The 21,465-nt window shown below is 45.6% G+C and overlaps 1 protein-coding gene across 2 annotated transcripts; it reads left to right on the forward strand.

Moving 5' to 3' along the window:
• The first annotated feature begins 13,404 nt into the window (after window positions 1–13,404).
• LOC123424637 (trichohyalin-like) lies at window positions 13,405–19,080 on the forward strand. 2 transcript variants are annotated; one of them, XM_045108273.1, is made up of 4 exons: window positions 13,405–13,707; window positions 13,930–16,826; window positions 17,422–18,235; window positions 18,703–19,080. In XM_045108273.1, exons 2-4 carry the CDS (start codon window positions 13,944–13,946, stop codon window positions 18,933–18,935), a joined length of 3,930 nt encoding a protein of 1,309 aa, XP_044964208.1. In that variant the 5' UTR covers window positions 13,405–13,707; window positions 13,930–13,943; the 3' UTR covers window positions 18,936–19,080. The 2 variants fall into 2 exon arrangements, with proteins under 2 accessions (XP_044964208.1, XP_044964207.1); XM_045108272.1 differs by lacking the exon at window positions 13,405–13,707 and having other exon boundaries at window positions 13,774–16,826.
• Window positions 19,081–21,465: the final 2,385 nt, after the last annotated feature.

The raw sequence follows: 21,465 nt of genomic DNA on the forward strand, positions 1-21,465 counted from the left end.
TTCCCAAATCTTTCATCTCAAATTCCGTCATTAGATGATTGTGTGTTTCTTCTATATCAGGTGTACTCCCAATGATATTGAGGTCATCAACGTACACTGAGATGATGCAAAATCCATTTAAGGATTTCTTTATAAATACACAAGGGCAATCATCATTATTTGAGTAGCCTTTTTGACTAAGGAACTCACTCAATCGGTTATACCACATTCTACCTGACTGTTTTAAGCCATATAGTGACTTTTGTAATTTTACACAATATGCGTTGCGATTTCCTTTTGGATTTGGCATTTTAAGTCCTTCAGGGACCTTCATATATATGTCTGATTTGAGTGACCCATATAAGTATGTTGTCACTACATCCATCAACTGCATAGATAAATTCATTTGTACTGCCAAAGATATTAAGTATCGAAACGTTATTCCACTCATAACACGAGAGTATGTATCATCGTAATCGATGCCGGGTCTCTGCGTGAACCCTTGTGCTACAAGCCTTGCTTTGTATCTCACCACCTCATTGTTTTCATTCCTTTTTCGAACAAAAACCCATTTTGCTCTAACAGGGAAGACATTGTGAGGAGTAGGTATTACTGAGGAAAATACCTCTCTTCTGTTGAGCGAGCGCAGTTCTGCCTCAATTGCTTCCTTCCATTTAGGCCAATCAGGACGCTTGAGGCACTCCCTGACGGTCTTTGGTTCTGGATCCAGTTGAAGGGTTTCAGCAATTTCAGAGGCGAAATATATGTCGACAATTGTAGTCTCTCTATTATATGATTCTCCTGATTCTGTATAGTTTATGGAAATTTCTTTTATACCTTCAGACTCTATGTGATTTCCCACAAAAATAGAATCATGGTGTTCCGATGTCCTAGCTATTATGTTTTTATGCGCATTTATGCTAGGTACAAGATGTTGAGCATCTGGTTGGTGTCCTTCAACTTGAGGTTGAATTGCATTTACTGGTAGAGGATTTGATTTCCTCTGTTTCCGCAGAGGCTTTTGAGAAGCTATATTCCGACTAACCAGATTTCTCCCCCGCTTACTCTCATTTGGGGTTTGAGTGGTTTTAGTTGGTACCTCCACTCGTTCTGGTGCATTAACAACGGGAATATGTGATTTAGTGACACATTTATGGTCAGTAAATGCATCTGCCAGATTATTTGCAATGTGTTGCAAATCTATGATCCTCTGAACTTCAGTTTCAGATTCTTTAGTACGTGGATCTAAGGACTGAATGCATGTTACATTTCAATCTATTTCCTGGCATTCTTTGTGGTTTGATTCTCCCCCTAATGCCGGGAAATGGTCCTCATCAAAAATAGAATCAGCGTAACAGGCAGTAAACAGGTCCCCTGTAAGAGGTTCAAGAAATTTTGTTATTGATGGAGAATTATAACCCACATAGATCCCTAGTTTTCTATGGGGGCCCATGGATGTACGTTGCGGTGGTGATATCGGTACGTATACTGTGCAACCGAATTTTCGCATATGGGAAATACTTGGCTGAGTGCCACGTACTAGTTGCAACGGGGAGGTTGTATGATATGCAGTTGGTCTGATTTGTATCCGATCTGCGGCGTGTAATACCGCATGTGCCCAACAAGATGTTGGTAATTTACAATTATGTAATAGTGGTCGAGCAATTAATTTACTCTTTTGATGAGAGATTCAGCCAAACCATTTTGAGTATGAACATAAGGCACAGAATGTTCTAAATGAATGCCCATAGCCATGCAATAGTCCTTGAATGCACGTGAAGAAAATTCAGCGGCATTATCCATTCGAATTGTTTTTATCCTATTTTCAAGATGATTTGCTCTTAATTTGATAATTTGAGCAATTAGCTTGGCAAAAGCATGATTTCGTGTGGACAATAGACACACATGCGACCATCTAGTAGATGCATCTATGAGTACCATGAAATACCTAAAGGGTCCTCATAGTGGTTGAATTGGACCACATATATCTCCTTGAATGCGTTCAAGAAAATTTAATGACTCATTTTTAACTTTAAGATAAGATGGTTTTGTAATTAATTTTCCAGTTGCACATGCGGTTTTTTTAGTTGGAAGGTTGTGACCAATAGAATTGTTAATAATTTTTCTCATCATCCCTATCCCAGGATGACCTAGGCGATCATGCCAAGTCTTGAATTTATCAAGGTCTTGAAAAATTATTTTGTACGCAACATGTGATACACGCTTTATATAACTGTAATATAATCCAGATGAAAGTGAGGGGAATTTCTCAAGAATTTGTTTCTCAGACCCATTACTCTTTGTTAAAAGCAAATGTTCAGAATTATTTTCAGATATTGTTTCCAAACGGAAGTTATTTGATCTAAGGTCTTCGAAACTTCGAAGAGTGCGTGTAGATTCAGGATACAATAATGCATCCTCAATTACAATTATAGTACCCATAGGTAGAACGAGTGTGGCTCATCCTGAACCAATAATCAACGCATCGCGACCGGCGATGGTCATAATATTCCCTTTTCTCTTAGTTAGAGTTTGGAAATATTTTTATTTCCCTTAATATTGTGTTAGTGGTACAACTGTCCACCAAACATAATTCTTCTTTCATTGGATTATTTTCCCGTAAAATCTATATAGAGTAAGAGAATATTTTAGAATGAAACTTTATTCATATTACTCACATATAAATATATATATACAAAATATTCATATTACAGTTACAAATATAAATATGATATTATGTTTGAACTACATAATACGATTGGTCCGTAGGACTTTATTCTACTTAGAGTTATACAAATTATAGCATCCATTATTACAATAGAATAGCTGATAACATCGAATGAGTGATGTGGAGATTATATGAGATCTCCATATGCGTCTTGGGTGTATTCCATCATCATGTTGTCAACATCAAGAAGATCTTCATCCTTCTGCCTTGTTTCCTTAGGAGCGCTTTGAGAAGTGCTAGCTTCAACGTTTTCTTCTTGTTGTAAGGCGTTGAAGTGAGCTTCAGCTTTTCCATGAACTTGTTTGCCTTTCCCAGTGGATTTGATGTATAAATCCGCTAGATGCTTGGGAATTCGGCATTTACTAGTACGATGGTTAGTACATCCACACCTTTGACAAATCTCGGAGTTGGTGTTTCGGTCATTTTTCTTGAAGTGACATTTACCTTTAGATTGACCAAAGCTTTTCTGCTTGTTGTTCCTTTTCCACTTTCCATTGAATTTCTTGAAATTCTTTTTGTTGCCCCCATACTTTTTAGTAAACTGAGTGTTAGCATGTGCTTCAGGGAGTGGCATTGAGCCCGTTGGGCGTGTCTGATGATTCTTCATGAGAAGTTCATCATATTTCTCAGCCTTAAGTAAAGTGTATATGAGCTCAGAATACTTTTTGTATTTTTGTTGATGGTACTGCTGTTGTAGTACCCTCATCGAGGGGTGGAAAGTGCACAAGGTTTTCTCAATAAGATCTTCTTTGGAAATTCCTTGATTGCAAAACCTTAGTTTTGAGTTAACCTTGTGAACTGCAGAGTTATATGCTGCCACAGATTTGAAATCTTGGAACCTTATGAGGGACCATTCTCTCTGTGCTTCCGGCAGCATAACTGCTCTTTGTTGGTCATATCTCTCCTTGAGAGAGTTCCACAAAGCTAGCGGATCTTCTTCCATCAAATATTCCGACTTTAAGTCCTGGTGCCTTAAGAAACTTAAAGGTGTATATTTGGCTGCCGTGGGGATTTCTCCGGTGCCTTCAATGGGTGTGATGATAGTGGAACCGAGTTTACGGCTTTCAAGGGCTATCTTCGCATCCATTGCCCATGGTAAATACTTACTACCATCTAGTTCAAGTTCATGAAGTTCAATATGCATGACGCCAGCCATTTCCTGCATGGTATTATCATGCATAATTTAGTTTTACTATGAGAGTAAAATATAAGTACAACAAATGCTTGAAGGAAGCAAAATTTTCAAGTATAGCTGATGCTTTATACATATATGTGTAGACCTCATTTTATGTATATGACACTTTGAAGATAGTCACCATTGCGGTCTTGATCTCACAGTAATGGAGAGCATAATCTGGTTTTGACCCGTAGATGTTCATATGTCCATTACCTTGTGTCATACTATATTTTTTACAAAAACACTTTGAAGGTAATCATCTGTCAAAAGATTAGATGTAGACCTCACAACAAGAGTGGATAATTTGCAATTCTATGCAGTAGATCACACAATTACCTTGTGATTTGCGAGTATAAAATTCGAGGTAGTCACATCAATTTCACATGTTTGGGAGAGCACTCGAAGATAGTCATTTTGCCAAATAAATAGAAAAAGGCAAAATGTAGATATTTTAGTGATGAGTATAATCTGCAAAGTGCAGTAGATGTCTCATCTACCTTGTGATCCCAAATTTTGAATTGTAAAATAAAAATTATTGTACTAAAAAAATGCTGAGGCAATTATATAGAATATATACACATAGTCTGCGATTTTATTTTAGACGATACATAGTCTAAATATATACAAACTTACAATACAATAGTGACAGAATATAAACTGAGGTTCAAATACAATAATATATATCACACCGAACTAAATCAAACAGGCTCCTTTGCAATATACTGCTATGTACTGTTTTTTGATGAAAATGACAACACTAGCGGCCACTTTATTTAGGTACGTTTAGGATTACTAATGCAATCCTTGGTAGGTGAGGCCGTGAGGGATGTGGCTTGGGCTAGCATGTGCACGTATAGAGGATATGGATAAGAGAGAGGATGGCTGAGAGTTTTCCACCACACAGCGCGTCGCATCTCCCATTCCCCATTTTCTCCTTATGCAGAGCTCAAGCACCTCACCACTCGAGCACTCCCGTCCATGGCGTATTCTTTACGGGAGGCGGGGAGGTCCCCGCGCCGCCGCACGGCTGCTCGCCCCAGGGGCGCCGGTGAGGCCGAGGGCCGCCGGTGACCACGCGCCCCTGACAGCAGCGCGGTTCTGCGCCTTGGCCGCGGCGAACTGCCGCAGGATGCGGCACGCCTCTGGTGGAGGCGTGGGAGGGATGGGTGGTGCTGGAGGCGGGGACGGAGTCGCCGGTGATGGTGGAGGCGGCATCGACGACGAGCCCTGGCCCTCTCCTTCTTCTTCCATCTTGATGGCACCGTTCAGATCGGGAACATCGGGGTAACTGCCTGTTTCCGCTGCTGCCGGCGTCGAGGACGGCAGATCCGAGACGGGGCCGTATCCTGCGGGGAAGAGGTGCTCCGGCAGTTCGTCTGATGGCGTTGGCGACGGTAGCCGCGGTGGTGCGCCCGTACGCGCTGGGCACGGTCCGAACTCTTGTTGCATGCAGTACGGGGGTAGAGGTGGCGGCACGATTTCACAAGGGAACATCTCTTCTTCTCCCAGGAACGGTGTTGATGGCCCTGCAAGAAGCCAATCCATAGGAGGGGTGTTGAAGGCGGATGGCGGAGTGGCCGATACGATGTAGTCGCCGGCAACGGCCGGAGCCGAAGGCCCGGCCTGATGTATTGCAGGTATGTCTTCATTTGCAGCAGGGGTCGGAGCGGAGGATCCAGCCCGGTGCACCGTCGGTGCTTGCCCACGTAGTGGGTGGTTGCCTCGCCGGGCATAGCCACGGCGGCGGTTCTACCGGTGGTTCCTGGCGAAAAAACGGTGTCGAGGGCCACTCGTGACACCAAGTCCATGACGGCGTCGTGCAGCCTGGTGATGAGTGCGAGGAAAGCGACGGCAACGGCTTTTCCGCTGGATGTAGCGAGCGAAGGCAAAAGCAAGGGATGGCAGGCTCTCTCCTGCCATGTTCTTACCTTTTCCTCTTCTCTGTCGGCCTTTTTCTCTTGTCTCTGTCGGTAAAGCAAGTGATGATAACGTGTAAAATGTAAAAGAGAGAAGGGAACAAATGATGGAACCATTGCTTTCATTGATGGATTGAGAGTATATATACCCCTGATACAAAGACAGTTATAAAGAGGCAGTTGCTACAAGTAGCAACCGACATAGCAGTGATTAACCCTTTAATTAATCTAATTAATTAATTTATAACAGATCTTAACGCACAAGGGGGCTAGGTCTTTCAAGAAAGCCACCAATGGGGTCCCGGGATGGAACCTCGGAATAGGGCAAGGTAACAGGATTTCGCCAAATATTGTCTATAATTAGTTCAATGCCATCACGACTCATTAGGGCCATCCGAGAGTTGAAAGGGGCACAACGGTCGTTAGAGCTTCACATATTACATCATGATTGCAAGGGCAGATACACCATGAATTTAATGCCCCCAAGAACGTGCTAGCAACCCCTGTCGACCCAAAGAAAACTTCAAATATAATCTGAATGACCTTGGCGAGGATGACCCTTTTGAGCACCATATGGCGGTGACAAAGTGAATAGGCATATTGCAGAGAACATTATGTGCCAACACAAGCTGGTCGCGATAGATAGCATGTTAGTCTTTCGAGTAAGAAGCTTCTTCTCCAACCTGTTTACCAGCAGCAACAGGTCAGTGGTGGTGGCCTTCCGGATGAACAGGGGGATGCCTGAGTATTCCACTAGGAAAGTAGCAATCGGGTATGCCATCAATAAAGCAATGACGTCGATGCGGTCGTCGGAGAAGTAAATGGTATTATCGAGCACTTGGGTGCCATGCTCGCCAGGGCGGCAAAATATGATGATGTCGTTGGCGTAGAGAGACACACTCGAAGCCACGTGACAAGCAGTAAGGTGACATTAGCTGCATGAGCAAATTCAGGACGGATGAGCAAAGTGTAGATCATAAAAAAAAGGGGATCACCCTGGCGAAGGGGCCCCTCGCATGGTTGATCGGAGGTACGGGGGACGTGCGAAGAGGCGGAGGAGAGAAGAATGAAAATACATTCCCTCCAACATTGGCCGACACCCAAATGTCGAAGCGTCTGGAGGAGGAACGGCCAAGAGACCGAATTGAAGGCACGTGCAATGTTCCACTTGAGTAGCACCCAAGAAACCTTGAGGTCATGGAGAAGGCGCGCAGTCTGCTGAAGGAGCAAAAAAAGGTAAATACAGAAAATGGTGTTTCGAAGTCTGGTACGGCACCTAAATTTCGCCGACTGAATTTTTAGCTGTAGGTGGCTGTTAGGGCTGTAAATGACAAATAAGTGGCAGCCACAAGTTTCATTTATTTAGTTTTTCTAGCTTCATAGTTCATTTTCCTCAAAAAATTAAAATTTTAAACTACTAAATAATAAATGGGTTTAAATAGGATTAAATGGGACCCAGCTTCCATCCCTAGTGGCTGTGGCGGCATGATCGTGACGCGACGTTAGCGTCCGCAAAGTAGCATGGCCATGATCGTGAGATTGCGAAACCCCGGGGCTTGAGTTGATCGATGACGATGGTAATCTGCACGGTGGCTGCCAGCAGCTTGTGTTGCCGCGCGAGGGCGGCCACCGTTCCCGTTTACGCACGGTTCCGGGTGCGGCCCGCGGAATGAACCGCCCGCCCGCCCGCGCCTCCACTTCTTTCTTTTTCTGGGTCGCCGCTCGCGCGCGTCCTCGCACGGGCACAGATGCCGTCCCTGTGCACGCCATCCCCACGGTACGACACAGCAAGTGACCCTCACGTATCGCCTTCTTTGTTACTGCACCCGTTTACGTCAACTTGCCCGCAAATATATTCCACCTGGTAGAGCTCCCGTCCTCTATCTACTGAAAGGAATTGCTGCTGCCGCGAGATAGTTGGTGCTGTAACCATTTATGTGAGCGTATATAATTCTTTTCTTTATTAGGTAACAAGAAGTCAAGAACTCTCAACTCGAGCAAAGCAAAGTCGCCACATCGGTTTGTTACTACTCCAAAACCTCAAGAATAAAGGGAAACATTTGTCCACGACGCGTCGGCTAAACCGTTGCGCTGGACGCGTCCGACGCGTTTGATGAAGGGGCGTTCATGCGGCCGAGCGCTTGCCCATGTAGGCCCACCCTTATTCTCTCCTCGTTGTCTTCCTCTCCCATTTCTTCTTCGTATCTATCGGCACATTTTCATGACGTTCTCGATGTCAACCTCGCGTGTTTCAGCGTTACCGGCGAGCCTTTCATCATCTTTGCTGCACCGGCACACCTTCGCAACTACTCTAAGCTTTTCATGTCGGGTTTCTACAGCCGACGGTGGCGCTACAACGGACTACCCTTTTTTTTGCTTCAACCAGCATGGAAAAAGCTTCAACCGGCATGAAAAAAACTTTAACCGGCAGGTGAGATTGCTGCACAAGGACTTACAGGGATGGCGTTGCGAATGCTACAACCACGTACCACAAAAGCTACAAGCGTTAAAAAAGAGTACAACCGTTGATAAAAAAGCTACAACCACGTTCGTCAGAGTTGCTCCCAAAGTTCGTCAGAGTTGTAGCCGCGGTCATCCAGCGATTTTTACTCCAAAACCCCAAGAATAAGGGAAACGTTTGCCCACGCCGCGTCGGCTGAACCGTTGGGTCGGACGCCCTCGACGCGTTTGATGAAGGGGCGATTATGCGACCGAGCGCTCGCCCCTGTAGGCCCATCCTTATTCTCTCTTGGTTGTCTTCCTCCTCTCCCTTTTTTCTTCGTATCTGTCGGCGCATCTCCACGACATTCTCGATGCCAACCTCGCGCGCTTCAACGCTGCACCGGCACACCTCCGCAACTACTCCAAGCTTTCCATGTCGGGTTTCTACAGCCGGCGGTGGCGCTACAACAAACGACCTTTTTTTTGCTTCAACCGACATGGAAAAAGCTACAAACGGTGTGCGAAAAAGCTTCAACCAACATGAAAAAAAGCTTCAGCGGGCAAGTGAGGTTGCTGCACCAGGACCTGCAGGGATGGCGTCGCGAATGCTACAACCACGTACCACAGAAGCTACAAGTGTTCAAAAAAAGCTACAATCATGGATATAAGAAGGTGCAACCACGTCCGTCGGAGCTGATACCAAAGTTCGTCAAAGTTGTAGCCACGGTCATCCAGCGATTTTTGCTACAACCTTGTCAAATTTTTGCTACAACCATGTTAAATTTTTGCTACAACCGTTGACGGAAAGTTTGCTACAAGCGTTGGCATGGCCGAGATGCAACCATGATGAAAAAATGGTACAACCATTATACAAATTTGCTACATCCGTCATTCTATTTTATTGCAACTATATTGTTTTTATGCAACTGTATTTTGGCAGTGGAGTTCATCCCAGAGCTTGAGCCCAAATCCATGACAGCAAGTAGTTGATTTCGGACGTATGACATGGTTGAAGCAAACCCCAGATCCTGTGATAGATGGGGAAGACCCTCCTCGAGATAATCCTGTCGCTCGCAATAAAAATCCGGCGGATCCGCCCGTCGCCGCCGTGGATCGGGGACGGGCCGACGCAGGCGTATGAGGCTCTGTTTTTCCTCGTGCGTGCCTGTATGGGGTGAGGTTGCAACATTAGGTGCAACATTTTTTGCTTCAAGGCCTTCGATGGGATCACGCGCGGATCCAAGAGACATGGCTGACTGCATCCGACGGTCTGGACTGGACCGGCCATACTGTTGCGCCGATCAGCCGGTGCAGATCGCTGCCCCAGAATAAAACAAAAAATCTACTCGAAACAACCGTCACCTAATCCAAACGTGCACCCCGTTTAGTAATCGCCACATTAAACTTCGAGTCTAGCGGCCACACTTCAAGTCTAGGTCTATTGCCGCGCATCTTCAAATTGATCCTGGTGCTGTTAGAGCATGGTTAATAGTATAGGCATTGACATGTCATTTATAACTTACTTTTTAGCTAATATGTATAATAGTGGATTAAAAGAATGTATTATTTTTTATTATATTGCTCATCTTTCACTCTTACAAAGTACCTAGTAGTACGTGCTAGAGTTGATTCTTAACTAAGAGCCCGTTTACCTTATATCTTCTCTTCTCTTTCCTCCAACTAAGCAAAAGTATACTACTTTATTTCTTATAACAGTCGACCCAACTCTATTGTACTTACTATCACACTACTCACAATGGGGAGTAACTAGTTTAAGTTATTACCTCCAGAGTAGATAGTCACATAGGGGTAGTAACATTGAGCCTTTCATTTATTAGCTTAGGCTGTCTATAGTGGGGAGTATCATATAGTACTATCATCCATACGATACTATTGTATGATAATGCATAATAGTATCGTAAACTAGTATCATAGATGACCTCATTTATTGATATTCATGACACATAATAGCATATCATTTAACATGTTACGGTATCTATCTATGTCACTGATGACCCACAAGTGTAGGGGATCTATTGTAGCCTTTTCGATAAGTAAGAGTGTCGAACCCAACGAGGAGCAGAAGGTACTAACAAGTGATCTTGAGCAAGGAATAACTGCAAGTACTGAAAGGTAAATTTTTATGGGTTTTCTAGTGATAGCAACAAGGAAATAAAAGCAAGTAAAGTAAATGGTGCCAAGGTGCAGCAAGTGGCCCAATCCTTTTGAACGCAAAGGATAAGCCAAGGAACTAAACTTATAAAGACTAAGGTGTTCCTGAGGACACACGAGAGAGATAGTCAAGTGCTTTCGTCATACTCTGTCTAGTACTATGTTTTGTATTGATAAGTGTTATGTGGGTGGATCGTAACTAGTGCACTGTCTAGGCTAAGACAAGTACACTCTTATGATTAATCCCTCTTGCAAGCATCCGCAAATACAAGAGAGAAATTAAGTCAAAGCCTAACCATAGCAATAAGCTTTAGGATCCAATACTCCCTCATGCAAAAGTATGCGAACCGGGGTTCAGGTTTCCGTCACTCCAGCAACCCACCATAAGCATTCTTTATACACGATGCATTCCCCTAGGTCCTTAAAAAGGGGAAGTGTTATGTAGTCAACGTTCACATAACACCGCTAGAAGAATAACACCATAACTTAAATACCAATCAACACATATTACTTCAACATCATATGACTACTAGCATCTAGACTTTTCCCATGTCCTCAAGAACTAACGGAACTACTCATAAGACATAAAATAGATCATGATCAGAGGTGATGAAAATATGATTAACAATCTGGTCATAACAATAATTCTCCAACAAAACTCAATATCATTCACCACAAAAGAGTAATCAACACCGGTAGAGTAGGGGGGATGAATAGTGCAAGGTACAACTCCGATTGCAATGGTGAAGTAGATGGGATGAAGATGGAGATGATGCTGGTGATGGTGATGATGGTGATGATGATATCGATGATGCCCATGACGATGGTGATGACGATGAGGACGATCTCCCCTTCCGGGAGGAGTTCTCTCCGGCGGAATCTGCACGTTGGAAAGGTCTTTTCTTCTCTGTAGGTTTCCGTCGCGTAGCGGTGGCGGAACTGCGAAAACTCTTCTGTCCCCGTAACTTGTGTCCCATGCAACGTTCCCCAACAGGTCTACACATTATATGTAACCCGCACGCGTTGTTGTTGCATACCACATGAAAGAGGGACGACTATTTACGTGCACACACTGTTGACTAAAGCTAAAGGGGCAGTATTTGTGGGCGACATGAATCATTGATCAAAAACTTCTTGGACATTTGATTAATGTAGTCGAATTTAAGACATTGTTGTACTAGACTTAATTTGCATGATATGTATGGATGATTTGGGCTATTTCCTATCTGAACTTTGATGAATATCGTTCGATTTGCATTATTTTTGTGTGATTTGTTAAAATACGGGTTGTAATGTATGCATCTACTATTATATGGCGTCCTCCCGCATCCGTGTCTGTGGACTGGCCCCCCTCTTGGCGGACGAATGCGGAAGGAAATTTGCGGGTTGCCGTTGGAGATGCCCTTATAGCTCAACTGGCGCTGGTGCCGGTCCACTTTGTCCTTGAAAGCCTTAAGGCCATGGAGGCCCCAAGTCTTTACAGCCGGGAAGGATCCTGATTCATTTTCAATTCAAATGCGGTTTGTATTCTACTTATGAAGGCGAGATGATGGTGGCTTTCTGAAAATGAAATAAGATCCTTCTTACCTTGAGCCTCCAACAATGCATCTAGGGTCGTCGATAGGTGTGCAAAGATGTGTCTTTGATGAATCTCACATGATTTGGTGGGTAGTAATCTTTTGATTGAGCTGTTGGATCCCGTTTTCGTTTGTGTGTTTACACGTCGCATACTTCCTATCTAAACTTCTTTTCATCAACAAGAGTACGTTGTTTTGGTGCGCCAATACCATGGGGCCTTATTATGAAGACTTCCCGACTGTCTACTACAACAAAGTTTGCTCGACTTTAGTGAGAAAGGGGTGATAACTTGGCGTGCATATGGCTCATTCTGATGTTTGTAGTTGTCGTTATTTAGACTTGGATACAATTGTTTGTTACTTGTACTATTATTTGTACTGCAATTATATATGATGATTAGATCGGAAGCTCCCACCCCCACCCCAAATCAGTTAGGATGGAATCGGGGCGACGAAGCATAGGATGGCTGGAACCGGCATGGCGGTGGCGGGATGAATATTCATATCTGACTGTCGGGGCTTGCATGCTAGTTATTTTATGTTTTGGCTGATTATTACATGTGAACCAAATTTATATCACTTTTAGCAAAAACAAAAAAGGGACCAAAAAATGATTGGTCGCCATATAGATTTAGAGTTGTTGGATTTCTACTTTGCCCAAGTGACTGAGCAATTCCGACAGTGTGAGGCGCAGTGGAATGACTGAAATTAGATGAGATCTGGCGGCGATGCAAGCTCAGTGACGATGACCCCCACCCCTCTAGTGGAAGAGTGGCGATCGAAATTGGTCCGCACGCGGATGATGGAAGTTTAGAGAGGAACAATTGGGATTGACACCGTTAACTTTTCATCGACGACGACTGTTGTTCTGATGCACCTGTTCTATGAGCCATTAGCAGAACGAGAGGGAGGGGGGGGGGAGGAATGACGGCGGCGTGCATCATATAGTGGCGGATCTTCATGAAGGCCAACCTGGGCCATGCCCCTCCTCCCTCCGGCTCACAAGTAAACAACTATACATCCCCTTCCCCCCTCACAAGTAAACAACTATACATTCCTTTTTATTAGGCGAATTTTCCACAAAAAAAAACACCTTAAAATAAACAAGAACTCGAGCGGTGAGAAGGAATTGAAGTCGCCATATTATTTTCCTACTGGCCCAAGTTGAAAGTAAAATAAAACCAGTCAGTTGACAGACATCTAAACGTACGCACGCACCCGGTTTAGCAGTAACCGCCGGAGTAAAGTTCAAGCCCAGCGGCCGCCCGGCCCCACCACGACGCCCCCTCCCTCCTCGTGACGCCATGGATAAACATGCCAGGCCCACCGCCCCCCTTCCTCTCGCTTTCTCCGTTTCCTACTCTCCTTTCCCCTCCCCTCGCTTCCGTTCCGTTCCGTTCCGGTCCGCAGCGGCGCCCTACCCCACCAAACCACCCTCCCTTCCCCTCCCCTCCGTCTCCACCCCCCTTCCTTCCCAAAATTCCAACCCGATTCCATCCAAAACCACCGCCATCAGATCGTTCACAACTCTTCCAAGATTTGAATTCCACCGTAGCAGCAGCAGCAGCAGCAGCATCATCTCCTTTCCTCCGCCGGGGAAGGAAGGGAAGAAGGCAAGGGGAAGGGGAGCCCCGTTTCGAACCCGAGGGTTGCCTATTTGGGTGCCTTTTGTCGCCCACTGTTGGGTGCGCGGCTCCTCAATTCTCGTGCGGCGAGGCAAGTGTTTCCGCTCCTCCTCTCTACCCCGAAATGGAACCCCCCCTCCCCCTCCCCCATCTTCCCTCTTCCTCCTCCCTTTTCGTCTTTGCCTCTCCCCCCACTCTTCTTCCCCCTCCCCCGTAGTTAAATCCGTCCTCCGATTCGCGTCGCGGGGTTCCGATCTGCCGCTCCTGATGCTCTTAACTGATTTGGATTCGTGGCGTGCGTGCGTGCGTGCAGGGATCTGCCCGTACATGGTCGCCGGCGGCGGGGCGGTCCTGCGGCGGGCGAAGATGGCCGGCGGCGACGACGACGACGACGAGTACGTCGTGGACGAGGACGAGGAGGTGGAGGACGACGTTGAGTATCCGGCGGCCGCGTGCTCCGACGAGGACGCCGCCGAGGACGAGGCCGACCCGGAGCCGGAGGACGAATCTGACGCCGACTTCGACGGGGAGGCGGAGGCGGAGGAGGGCGACGACGAGGATTTCGAGATCGACAAGCCGCGCCGGCCCAGGCGCCCTCCCAGGCCTCGCGGGCGGGGCAGGAAGGCTAAGCCGGATGACTCCGACGAGGACTCCGACGAGGATTTCGACGGGGACGAGGAGGACGACGAGGATTTCGAGATCGTCGCGCCGCGGCCGAGGCGCCCGCCCAAGGCTCGCGGCCGAGCCCGGAAGCGGAGGCGGACGCGGGAGCCGGAGGAGGAGTCCGATGCGGATTTTGAGGAGGAGTTGGAGGAGATGGAGACGCCGCGGCCCAAGCCTCGCCGCCGGGCCAGGAAGGCCAAACCGCGCGACGACGACGACTCCGATGCGGATTTCGACGAGGACGAGGAGTTCGAGATCGACACGCCACGGCCGAGGCGTGCGCCCACGGCTCGCTCCCGGGGCAGGTCGAGGAAGCAGGAAGACGAGTCTGACGAGGAGTTCGACGGGGAGGAGGACGAGGGGTTCGAGATCGAGACACCGAGGCCTAGGCGCGCACCCAGGGCTCGCTCCCAAGGCAGGACGAGGGCGCAGGAAGTAGAGTCTGACTCGGAGGAGGATGGATTGGAGAACGAGGAGGTGGAGGTCGAGGTGCCATGGCCGAAACGCCCAGCCACGGTTCGGTTCCGGCGACGGAGGGAGGAGCAAGAGATCGAGCCTGATGAAGATTTCAAAGGGGAGGAGGAAGAACCGGAGAACGACGAGTTGGAGGTCGAGACGCCATGGCCGAAACGTACAGCCACGGTTCGCTCTCGGCGGAGAAGGGAGGAGCAAGAGATTGAGTCTGATGCAGATTTCAAAGGGGAGGAGGAAGAACCGGAGAACGACGAGTTGGAGGTCGAGACGCCATGGCCGAAACGTACAGCCACGGTTCGCTCTCGGCGGAGAAGGGAGGAGCAAGAGATTGAGTCCGATGCCGATTTCAAAGGGGAGCAGGATGAGGAGTTGGAGGTTGAGACCCCGCAACCAGCCATGGACCCCTCCTGGGGTAGGAAAGGGGAGCAAGAGGATGAGTCTGATGCCGATTTCGACGGGGAGGAGGAAGAACTAGAGAATGCGAAGTTGGAGATTGAGACGCCACTGTCAGCCAACTTCCGCTCTGGTGGCAGTAACATGAAGCAGGAGGACAGATTTGATGTGGATTTTGATGGGGACGAGGAGTTTGAGGATAAGGAAGAGGATGAAGAGTTGGAGATCGAGACGCCACAATCCGTCAAGTACCGCTCCAGTGGCAGGAATGTGAAGGAGGAGGATGAGCTTGATGCAGATTTCAATGTGGCTGAGGAGGAAATTGAGGATCAGGAAGAGGATGAAGAGCTGGAGATCGAGACGCCAGAGTCAGTCAAGTATTGCTCCGGTGGCAGGAATGTGAAGGAGGAGGATGATGATCTTGATGCAGATTTCAATGTGGCTGAGGAGGAAGTTGAGGATCAGGAAGAGGATGAAGAGCTGGAGATCGAGATGCCAGAGTCAGTCAAGTATCGCTCCGATGGCAGGAATCTGAAGCAGGAGGATGAGTTTGATGCAGATTTCAATGGGGCGGAGGAGGAAGTTGAGGATCAGGAAGAGGATGAGGAGTTGGAGACCGAGACGCTACAGCCAAGGAACCTGTCCGAGGCTCATGGCAAGGGCAGGAAGGTGAAGCCAGCGGGCTCTAGCCGGCAGAGGCATGAGGATGATGATGATTACGAGGAAGAGATCGAGGATGAGGATGAAGACTTTGATCCGGAGGTGGACGAAGATGACGAAGATGAGGAGGAAGATGTTGAAGAAGAAGATGATGATTTGGGGGATTATGCCCCAACTCGTGCCACAAAGGTTAAACCTAGGAACCACTTGGCCAAGCGGAAGCCAGCAGCTGGGCGCCAACACCGTAAGAGGAATAGTGGTTCCAGGGTTTCCAAGGGAAAGACAAGGAATGGCACGTCAGCACGTCGGCGTAGGAGCAAGCGGCGGGTGGCTGACGACTATGAAGACGATGAGGAGGAAGAAGATGATGATGATTTTGTTGTCAAGGACGATGTGGAGGAAGAGGTCAATTACCGGCCAAGGAAGAAGGCCAAAGTTGGGAGGAAGACGAGGGAAGGCACTGCAGAGCCAGTTGGTGTGGGAGAAGCATGGCCGTCGGTAGAATCCGACACATCAGAATTTGAGTTTGTGACATCTGAGGAGGATCATGCTGAAAATGAAGCACCAGTGGCTGAGCCTGTGAGGATCAAGAGAAAGAAGGGTAGGAGGAAGAGGGGTTCTGAGTCAGACTCGTCTTCAGATTCTGATTATGTCATATCAGAGGAGGAACTTAAGGATTTGGGGATGCCTAGGCCCCAAGAGGCTGTGCCACAGCTGCCTCCACCCCCAGCACGAAGGACCATTGCTCCTAGGAGGGTAGATGAGAAGGGAAAAGAGCCAGAGGAGGCTTTGAAACAGATATGTGGGATCTGCCTCTCAGAGGAGCAGAGAGCTACGATACAGGGTGTGCTTAATTGCTGCTCGCACTACTTCTGCTTCGCGTGCATCCTGGAGTGGTCAAAGGTGGAGTCGAGGTGTCCACTGTGTAAACGGCGTTTCAACACAATTACCAAGTCATCGGTGGCAGATCTAGGATTGGGGTTGAGGAATGCTCCTGTTAGGGTAGAAAAGCGCGATCAGGTAATGGTTTACTCTCTTGGTCATTATAAAATTACATATCCGCAGATCTAGGATTGGGGTTGAGGAATGCTCCTGTTAGAGATGAAATGCATTGATGTTTGAACTACCACTAAAATACATGAAATCCTGTCCCCGTAGGAATAGGACATACATTTTGCTGTTACTTATTATAAAAGTGTGCTGTGTTGTTTCTAGCGACCATCCAAAATGTCGATTAGTAGGTTAAAAGTGTTATAAGCAGAGATGACACGGAAATTTACCAATTTAGGAATAACAGATCCATTACATTCACTGTGCCATTCAAACTCAGGGTTCAATGATGTAAATTCATATTTCTGTAAATAAGAGCTGTTCTTGTTGCATTCACAACCTTGATATTGATGTAAATCTGGAGATGTTGAGAACTTTATAACCTTTTGAATTTTGGATTATGTTTCGCATGACAACAATTTGATGTTGAGAAATCTATAAAACCTCTTAATTCTTAGGATGCTAATTGAAACTTGTGCACTGGTTAACTTGAAAGTAATGTTAACAATAAACTTCGTGACAGTTTGCATGGTTGTCTCATTTGTTTTGTTTCTTCCTTGAACAGGTATACCAGCCCACTGAAGATGAAATGAGGCGTTGGTTAGACCCATACGAAAATGTTGTATGTATAGAGTGCAATCAAGGTGGTGATGACAATCTCATGTTGCTATGTGATATATGTGATTCGTCTGCACATACTTTCTGTGTTGGTCTGGGAAGAGAAGTACCAGAAGGCAACTGGTACTGTGGTGGGTGTAGATCCAGTGTGGAAGGGCCTTCTCATGCACAAACACAGGAAAGGGTGCTTCCCCGTGGAGAAAGTAATATGAACACTGCCGATAGCAGTTCTAGTTCATTTGGCAGATCTATATCAAATGGAGTTTTCCAAAGACCACCACCAATAAACGTTCAGCCTTCTTTGCAAGGATTTGATCTGAATCTCTCTCCAATAGAAACCCCTGAGGAAGATAAGCGAGCTGAGTCACACATCTCAGCTGAACCCGTGTCAACTCCTACTGGGAGGCACGCAACTCTTGATAGGAGGCGTGCCTTGAACCGGCGTATTCGTATTCTTCTATTTAGACCTAGGACTGCAACTAATCCTTGGCAGAATAGCATTCAGCATGACAGAAGCACACCAGGAGCAGAACAAAATCAACGGAACGCCTGCACTTCTACAGATGTGAGCCCATCCTGTTCCAGGGCTGATTTCATGCAGAGCCAGCAGAGTAGCTCACAATTTGTTCAGTCTGCAAGTAATCTTAATCAATGCACTGATGAGGGTGGAAGCAATTTCCGAGAAGTAGCAAATGCCAAGGACCAGCTGATTCCTATTGTCAAGAAGAGCATCAAGCACATTTGTGCCCGGTCCCCATTGGGTATGTATAGCGGTCTGAGCAAACTGTTTTAATTTATCAATTTTATGAGTTTAACATTTGGGTGTAATAGTTTGATTTTATCCATAACATATTAGATTGCCCAGATATTGAGTATGTTTTGCTCCGAAATGTTTTGCTCCGAAATTTCTGACATAGCCTTGTATTTGTCATATTTAAAATGGTTGTTTAGAGAAAATTATTCAGTTTATGGTAGGGCATCCCATTGTAGCAGCTGTGGTCCCAAAATAAATTAAGTAGCTACATCTATGGTGGAAATGTGTCAATGGTTTGTGGCTATTAGTAGCCTAAATAATAATTGCTTGTCCTTTTTATAGTCCTTTTTTCTGCTACTATGCTGTTGGCCATTGTACAGCGAACTAAATGGGAAGACAGCTGTGTTAGACTCTGCAGCCTTGCTGAAACATGGGTATTTAACTGGGACTAACCTGTCATTCTTCATGTTTCAGATCAATCTTCTTTCACGAACGTAGCACGGCGAGCGACACACACCATCTTAGCGTTGTCCGGGATTGCGCACAACAAGGATAGGGTTGTTGCAACACCTTTTCCTTTTCCTAGCCATTGTTGCCATGCCTGTGACGGCCGAGAGCCAGCGTTTCTCATGAGAACTATCTGCTCGTCATGCTTCAACTCATTCGTCGGTGATGTTGTCAGTCACATCGCCAGTATGTTTTCCTGATGTAGGTGGTCTTTTTAAGCTGGCATTTCTCTCTCTCTCTCTCTATTGGTGTCATTCTTTCAATTATAGACAGTTGGAAAGATTATACGGATACGAACGTGTTAATGAATGTTGGATAGCTTGAAATACAGTCATTTCTAAACCATGCACTTTCTCTTGGAACTAACTTCTTAATTGAGTTGTCACCAACCCCTATTGGCCAATGTCAGGTCTTCCAGTATCTTCCTGAGAAGGGGGGCACTGATGATCTCTTGTCTTACAGTATCTTCTATGAATCTAACTCATCAATGATATGGTGTCCTCTGATGATCTTTTTGTTACAAACTGTCAACTTTGTTTCCTTTCTTTCAGTTGTTTATGTCCTCCTCTTGAATACAGTTTGGAGTTTCAGTTCACTAGTAGGTTGATTTCTGGAATTATGCTTTATCCCGTCTCTTATTTATCACAAGAGAGAATACGGATGAGATTTTTTTGTTTTGAATATTTAATTAATATTTTGAGCATAACCTGGTAAACATTAAAAATTGAGAATCTGATATATAGGGCCAAAGTTTGTATATATACAAGGCCCTGTTTGGTTTCAATAAGTCAGGTGACTTAAAACCAATGACTTATAAGTCATGCCTGTTTGGTTGTCATCTGACTTATAAGTCACCTTTCATGTAAAAGTGGGTAACTTATAAGTTTCAAGTTGGGATGGAGCAACTTATGACTTATAAGTTGGGGTGACTTATAAGTTGAGTCTGTTTGGTTAAATAAGTCACTTTTTGCACTTTTCAACTTATAAGTTGGTGACTTATTTGGAACCGATTGCGGTGATACTTTTTGCTGGTCTTAATTTGTCTTTTGAGGGAAGGTCAAGCTGTCAAAGCCTATTTGTTTATCATGTGCTAGATTTGATGTACAGTTTGTACATCTCTGCAAAACATGTCATTAGGCAAAGCTTGTGTGCTTTTCACTTACTGTCCATGTGTACGGCTTGTGTAATTATGTTAAGATCTTCTTTATTTCACTGTCGATCGCACTGTTGTTACCTTTTCGGTCAGATTAACCCATCTTCGTAGTCCCCAGCTTGCTAAAGAGCTGACAGATTTGCAGTTGGCATGTGTGCAAAAAAATTATAAAAAATATGTGGAACGATGGAGTGGGTTTAATACTCCTTGAATTGTTCCTGCAAGATCTGCATGCAAAAATTTACTGGCATCCAGCAGCATCGCTCATTCATTGCCTGCCAAATGGACAGATTTTCCATGTCAATCAACCACCCTGTTTTTTTTTCTTGAAACTTCTGCTTTCCTTCTTTTTTGAAACTCAATCGCCAGCCATGTATGTCGGTGAGCGGCTGGAAAATCGTTGGAGACAATCTCAATCTTCTGTCATCAGTGGCATATTCGTGCATTTTTCTGTCATGGTGAGGTTCCAGTCACGGACTCTGGTGGTCCATGGAGGCTTTCAAATTCAAACTTCAAATTTCATGAAAATGCATGGTATAATATTTCAATTTTTTTTAAAAATACATAAATAGATGATGGTATAATAGATAAGTGTGTAAATTTTCAAAACTAAATACGTTGAAATGAGGGCTATGTAGAAAAGACAAATCTAAAGCTTTTTAACACATACCATTATTCATCTTTTCAGATCATGAATTTGTCTTTTTTATACAGGACACGTCTCAAAGTATTTTGGTCTGGAATTTTACACACGAGTCGCACATTTGTTTATTTGTGCAAATGTTTTTCAGAGTTTTTGAAATCATTTTTTTTGGATTTTGGATTTTTTTATTTTTTTTGGCTTTCATGGCTTCCGGGTGCCGAAACGCCATTCTGGGGTTTAAGTAACACTCCTTGAATTGTTCCTGCAAGATCTGCATGCAAAACTTACTGGCATCCAGACCAGTAGCATCGCTCATTCATTGCCTGCCAAATGGACATATTTTCCATGTCAATCACCCACCCTGTTTTTTTCCCCTGAAACTTCTGCTTTCCTTCTTTTTTGAAAATCAACCGCCGGCCTTGTATGTCGGTGAGCGGCTGGAAAATCGCTGGAGACAATCTCAATCTTCTGTTCGGAGCGGCTGGAAAATCGCTGGAGACATATTTTTGCTCAATCACCCACGACCCAGTTGCAGCAGAGGGGGTTTGCGACTGGCATCCCAAGCTAGCCCGGCGGCGTCGGAAAGGGATAAAGCAGCAAAATCCTTGCACAAAAGAAGAGAAAAAAATATACATTCTTTTTTGTAGACAGTAAAGCAGCTAGCACCCTAATCCCTAGTGCTTCTTGTATGAAGCAAGGTATGTGTACACAGCGGATATGCAGCCACGGCTGCTTGTCGTCCTCGGAGAGGAAAGATATCTCCGGTCTCGGTGCTTTCGGCTCCACTACGCGCCGCATCATGGTGTGGTTCCAGTCACGGAGCACACGCCATTGCTCGTCATCCAGCCTCCTCCATCCCCGTTCCGTTCGTGTCCGTCGACGAGCACAAGTTGAACATCGATCTGCTAACAATTTTTTTAAATACTAGACCTGT

This window comes from Hordeum vulgare, chromosome 2H, assembly GCF_904849725.1.
Source record: "Hordeum vulgare subsp. vulgare chromosome 2H, MorexV3_pseudomolecules_assembly, whole genome shotgun sequence".
Taxonomy (NCBI): domain Eukaryota; kingdom Viridiplantae; phylum Streptophyta; class Magnoliopsida; order Poales; family Poaceae; genus Hordeum; species Hordeum vulgare.